This window comes from Vicia villosa, unplaced genomic scaffold (assembly GCF_029867415.1).
Source record: "Vicia villosa cultivar HV-30 ecotype Madison, WI unplaced genomic scaffold, Vvil1.0 ctg.001143F_1_1_1, whole genome shotgun sequence".
In the NCBI taxonomy this organism is placed as follows: domain Eukaryota; kingdom Viridiplantae; phylum Streptophyta; class Magnoliopsida; order Fabales; family Fabaceae; genus Vicia; species Vicia villosa.
Window position 1 is genome coordinate 130,013 of NW_026705500.1, and position 4,391 is coordinate 134,403.

The window sequence follows — 4,391 nt, forward strand, 5'->3', positions numbered from 1 at the left end:
ATTATTTTTTAAAATGAATTCCTTTTAAAACACATAATATTATTGGTTGAATTGATATAAATAGTTTATTTTTCATAATAAATTAATATTTAGTCAATTATTATATTTTTATTGACCAAAATTTATTAAAATAATTATACTAATTTAATAAACTACTATTTATGTACATATTTCTAATTATCATTTGACCGTTGAATTTTCAATAAATGATAATAAATTTGTGTTTTGACATTCCAATCTTCATCTCAAACATTCGACACTACTGCTATAAAGATCGTTATTCTCTTCCACATTGATTATATTTTCCAACAATGGAAGAGAACAAATGGCCACCCTACTTCATGTCCCCAAACTCAAAAATTGAATCCTCAAAGAACAAACCCCTATGGTTTTCCACACCCACCAAAGTGGGAGAAAAAAGAGGGAACATAGGGTCTCCCCCCAACATGACCACCAACAACCCCCGTGAAAATTTGTTGATGTCAACACCATCATCAAAATCACCATCCTCCGGAGCATTTTTCAATGGTCCTAGTGAACAAAAGGAGGATCTGGCTGCAATGCCCTTTAAGAGATGTAAGGGTAGACCACGGGGCTCCAAGAACAAACCCAAGTCCTATATTGAGATTGAAGAAGAACCCGATAACATCATGAAATGGGTTGTCATCAAAATCCCTACTGGAGACGATATAGTGCAGTCTCTCATCAATGTTGCTTTGCATCATCGAGCTAACATCACTATCCTAGGAGGTTTCGGTCTTGTATCTGATGTTACACTTCATAATTCAGTGTCCCAAGTCCCTCCGTTAACAATATCAGGATCCTCTCAAATGGTATCTATCAGTGGAACTTATTTCAATACCTATAATGGAGTTTTCATTGAACCTTTTCATTCTTCTTTTTCCATTTTCCTTGCTGGTGATCGCGGGGAAGTGTTTGGTGGGACTGTTGTAGGCAAACTTAAGGCTGCAGCTGATATTTTAATCACAGCCACTCTTTCAAAGAAGCCTGAGTTTTATAAAGGAGACACCATAAATGAAAGTATTCAAGAAGTTGAACAAGATGGACACAAAAACACTCCATTTATGTCTAGTAATGGTGTTACGGAAACAAATTCAAACCACCCAAATTATCAATTCCTTGCTCCTCCTCCAGGTTTTGAGGATGTCAAGCCGTGGAACCATTGCATTCATACTAATAATTACTAGACATCAAAACAAAAGCGTTGAAGGTTTACCAATTATTGTTTTACTATAAGCTTTTTCATTATTGTTCTTTAAGAAAAACTGAATTTCTTAATGTTATATTTTCTAAGTCTTCATCTTGTTATTTATTCCCCCCTCCTTTTGTTTTCTCTATTTTGTTTTTTATTTTATTTGACGTTCAAAATAGTTTTAATGTATTTTATTAGTTGTTAATTTTTTTTACGTACACTTTTTAAGTTGTTAACCCGTGAGATACCAAATGTGGTGGCTAAATACCTTAATTAATTTGATTTATCTCCTGGTTGATGGTTTCATATCTATGCATGATTTTAAATTAAAAAAAAAACAGAATAAAGGAAAATAAACCTTATTGGTTAATAATGAGAAAATTCTCTTGCATTTATATTTATACATGAGGCATTCCATTCCAATAGTTTATGATAAGTAGTCGATTAGTGGATAACAACGATATAACTAACAAATAACTAATTAACCGATTTTATGTAATTAACTATGACTACATTCATGTAATACATACCACGTCTCTAAAAATATCTTTCAATATAGAGAAATAAATTTATATACTATATTCTCTGTTTCTAATTCAACTTTCTTCATCATATCATTAAGTTTTAACAACATGTATAATATAGGATAGGTCATGCGATTGATAAATATTATAATGGTTAACCTAATAATGTTACATCAAAAAGTGATAATTTATCTATCATAACATCGTTATACTAAGATACGATAGGAAATCGACTTTTGTAACTAGAGTTCTGAATTTCATTAAGATAATACTCCCTCTAAAATAAAAATATGACAAGATTAATAGATATTAAAAAAAAAATTGATCATATTTAATCTATATAAGCTTTACAAAAAATAAGTTTATTCCAAAAACTACCCTTCATAAATAATAAATTAAAAAGTTATAAAATTTTAAAATGATATATGATTTATATTTTAGAGTTATTATTATAAAAAAAAAAAAAATAGAAGCTGTTATTATTAACTTATATTGTATTTTAAAATATAGGAAGTATAGTATATATGATTAATTCGAGAGAGAATATTATTTCTATTATATGTCTCTTTTTCTTTCTAAATGATATTTTCATTATTGTAAAAAAATGTTTCATTAACCCGAAAGTTGAATCCCCAATTCAAAGAAAGGAAATTTATTATTAGTAGTTTAGTAATTAGACTTACAAGTAGGGGTAAAAATAGGGCAGGCCGATAACAAGGGTCTACAGGCTAGCCTATACAGGCTCAGGTCAGGCAACACATGTTTTTAATAAAAAATGCCTAGGCTTTTTAATAAGCTTGTTTTTGCGTTCAACAAGAATTTTAAGTCTATCAGGTCGGCCTATTTAAATAAATATGAATAATCTTTATATTATCATTATGTTATGTTTTGTACTTTGAATTAAAATACATAAATAAAACTTTGTTATCTTGAAGAACTTGTGAAAATAAGATGAAAACACCTGATGAACATTGTTTTCATAAGTTCTCTTAAACAAATAGCCTCCTAGAACTTATGCTAATAGGTAAGTTAAAACAAGTCAATGTAAACAAATTTTTAGTATTTTGGTCTTTTAGTTAGTTAGTCTATTTAAACATTATATTAATTACTTATTTACATATGTCTAAAACAAATAGGCTTTTATGTAGGCTAACAGGCTAACCGGACCTTCAAAAAGATCAGGCTCAGGCCTAAAAATAAGCCTACGACATGCTAAAGGTTAGGCTTTGGCTTCGATTTTTTTGACAGGCCGGACTTAGGCTTGGCATAGCCTAGTTCGGTTCAGGCTATTTCTACCTTACTTACAAGCAACAACAATTCCATGGTTTTCAATTCCTCTTCCTAACACTATCCAATGACTTTATGTTTAGAGCCTCCCCCTAAATTTTAGAATCCACTCACTTTCTTTCTCTATCACATAACTCGGGATAGGATGTTACAACCATTAAACCCTAGTGATCAACTTCAATCTACACATTGAATGATGTTTAATTTTATAACTCAACTAGACAAACCTTCTATGCCAAGTTACTGAAACATAAATGTTGTTTTTGTGTTGGCAGCAATTTTGATAAAACATTCTGATCAGGAAATGTTATGAAGAGTGCTGTGACATATGTCCAAAACATCATAGCAGATTTTAATAGATGTCAAAGCAGATGTCTTAACATTGTTAGCTAAAACTGTTATGTGTTTTAGGTTATTTTTTATCAGGTGTTTTTATCAGGTGTTCGGTTGGAGGAAATTTCTACGCAAACACAGTAGGAGTCTTGTCTCGAGCTATTCCAATAATATTGGATTATGGGAAATCTTAAAACCTGATTTGCTCTTGGCCCTAGCCCAAGTTTGCCGCTGCTGCTCTTTATAAAGTCTGCATAATCCTACTTGTGTTGTAACTCAAGTTTTGAAGACTGTGTGTTTATCGTGTTTAGTCTTGAGTCTGTTGTTATTTGTAATCCACTCTTATATTGCTTTGATATTACAGTTGGAGTATTTTTAGTTGAGTTGTAATTTGTCAATCATCCATAAGCTTCTAAGTAAGAGATGGTTGTGTGTTTTTGAAGAGTGTCTTCTACATTTGATTAAGTCTGTTATTTATCACTGGTTGTGATTGAAGGGATTTGAGGGTGCCTCATACCTAGGTGAGTCTTAGATAGAAGTATAGCACGGGTATTGATTAAGTGATAAGATCGTCAACGGGTGTGTTGATTGTAGGATCTATGAATTGATACTATTTAGTGGACTTATCCCTGGCTTGGTAGCCCCCAGAGTAGGTGTTATTGCACACCAAACTGGGTTAACACTTTTTGGTGTTCTTTACTTTCTGCTACTGTGTTTACTATTGTTATTTTGTTCCATAACGTTCAGTTGTCAGATATTTGTATCGTGACATCTCCTTCGACGTCACATTTTTATACCAAAATTTAAATTGGTATCAGAGCAGGCATCATGCTCTTTATCTGGGTGAAATCTAGGGGAGATACTTTCTGGTACTATGGACAAGGAAGGAGGATTCGTGAGCAGACCACCCATTATGGATGGAAGCAATTATGATTACTAGAAACCATGTTGGTGGCCTTCTTAAAATCCTTGGATAGCAGGGCTTGGAAAGTAGTCTTGATAGGTTGGAAGCATCCTTCACTGTGGGAGCAGAT

At 32.1% G+C, this 4,391-nt stretch overlaps 1 protein-coding gene across 1 annotated transcript; it reads left to right on the forward strand.

Annotated features, from left to right (window-relative positions):
* Positions 1-446: 446 nt before the first annotated feature.
* LOC131633569 (AT-hook motif nuclear-localized protein 28-like) lies at positions 447-1,208 on the forward strand. Its single transcript, XM_058904267.1, has one exon. The coding sequence runs from the start codon at positions 447-449 to the stop codon at positions 1,206-1,208; it is 762 nt and encodes a 253-aa protein (XP_058760250.1).
* The last annotated feature ends 3,183 nt before the right edge of the window (positions 1,209-4,391 follow it).

Excerpts from the sequence above, each read along its gene's own strand:
- LOC131633569 (XM_058904267.1), top strand. The coding sequence starts at position 447 with ATGACCACCAACAACCCCCGTGAAAATTTGTTGATGTCAACACCATCA.